The 745-nt window shown below is 35.8% G+C and overlaps 1 protein-coding gene across 1 annotated transcript in view; it reads left to right on the top strand.

Moving 5' to 3' along the window:
• The first annotated feature begins 364 nt into the window (after positions 1-364).
• LOC119829171 (UDP-glycosyltransferase UGT5-like) overlaps positions 365-745 on the top strand; it is a 9,060-nt gene continuing 8,679 nt past the window's right edge. The window contains exon 1 of the mRNA XM_038351573.1: positions 365-493. Within this exon, the coding sequence (XP_038207501.1) occupies positions 365-493 (129 nt within the window). The remainder of the gene's footprint in view (positions 494-745) is intronic.

Below are 745 nucleotides of genomic sequence, written 5' to 3' on the forward strand. Positions count from 1 at the left end.
TTAATTCACATAGAACGAATTAGACTGCTGCCTCTACTGTCTGCAGCTGTTCATACGAACATGTTACAAAAACAAATTATGTTTTTTATTTTCCATAAGAATAAGAATCCATAAGAAACCGATTGGTATGACTGTGTCAATACAGCCTTACAATACAAAGATTCTGGCAGGTTTAATCTTTTGACCTGTCTACTCTGTGATGACAGTTCTTTTTTTCAATTTCCCCCGTCATTTTATTTTCATCAGTATTTGGATAACAATTTTGTTAAATTTCAATTAAATATTTCCTATTTGTGATTACAATTGTTAGTAATGGTAACGGTTTAATACTCCAAATGTCCGTGGACCCGTTCGATGATATAAGATGGAGTGTCAGTCGAGCGATAGTAAAAAATTATTTAAAGTATTCGACGCGTCCAAACGCAAGCGGACGAAAAAAAAGCGTGATGCCCTCGACGATAGCAATTCAGTAGTTACCGACGAGTCTACTGGCGTAAGTATGCAGCTATATAAACGGAATAGAGAGAGATTGACAGATTAATCTATACCGAAAGGAAATAACTATTTGTTAAGTATACAATAATTATTAAAAACCAAACGAAAAGCCAAGCCATTATGCCAAGTACCTGTTACATTTTTTTTGCATCATAAAGAGATGATTTCTAATTAGTAGAAGAAATTCGATTACTGTGGCAGGATCACGGGTGGCCGAGAGGCTAGGCGTTGCTACGGTTAGGCAAGAAAC

The sequence above is a fragment of the Zerene cesonia genome, chromosome 9, assembly GCF_012273895.1.
Source record: "Zerene cesonia ecotype Mississippi chromosome 9, Zerene_cesonia_1.1, whole genome shotgun sequence".
Taxonomy (NCBI): domain Eukaryota; kingdom Metazoa; phylum Arthropoda; class Insecta; order Lepidoptera; family Pieridae; genus Zerene; species Zerene cesonia.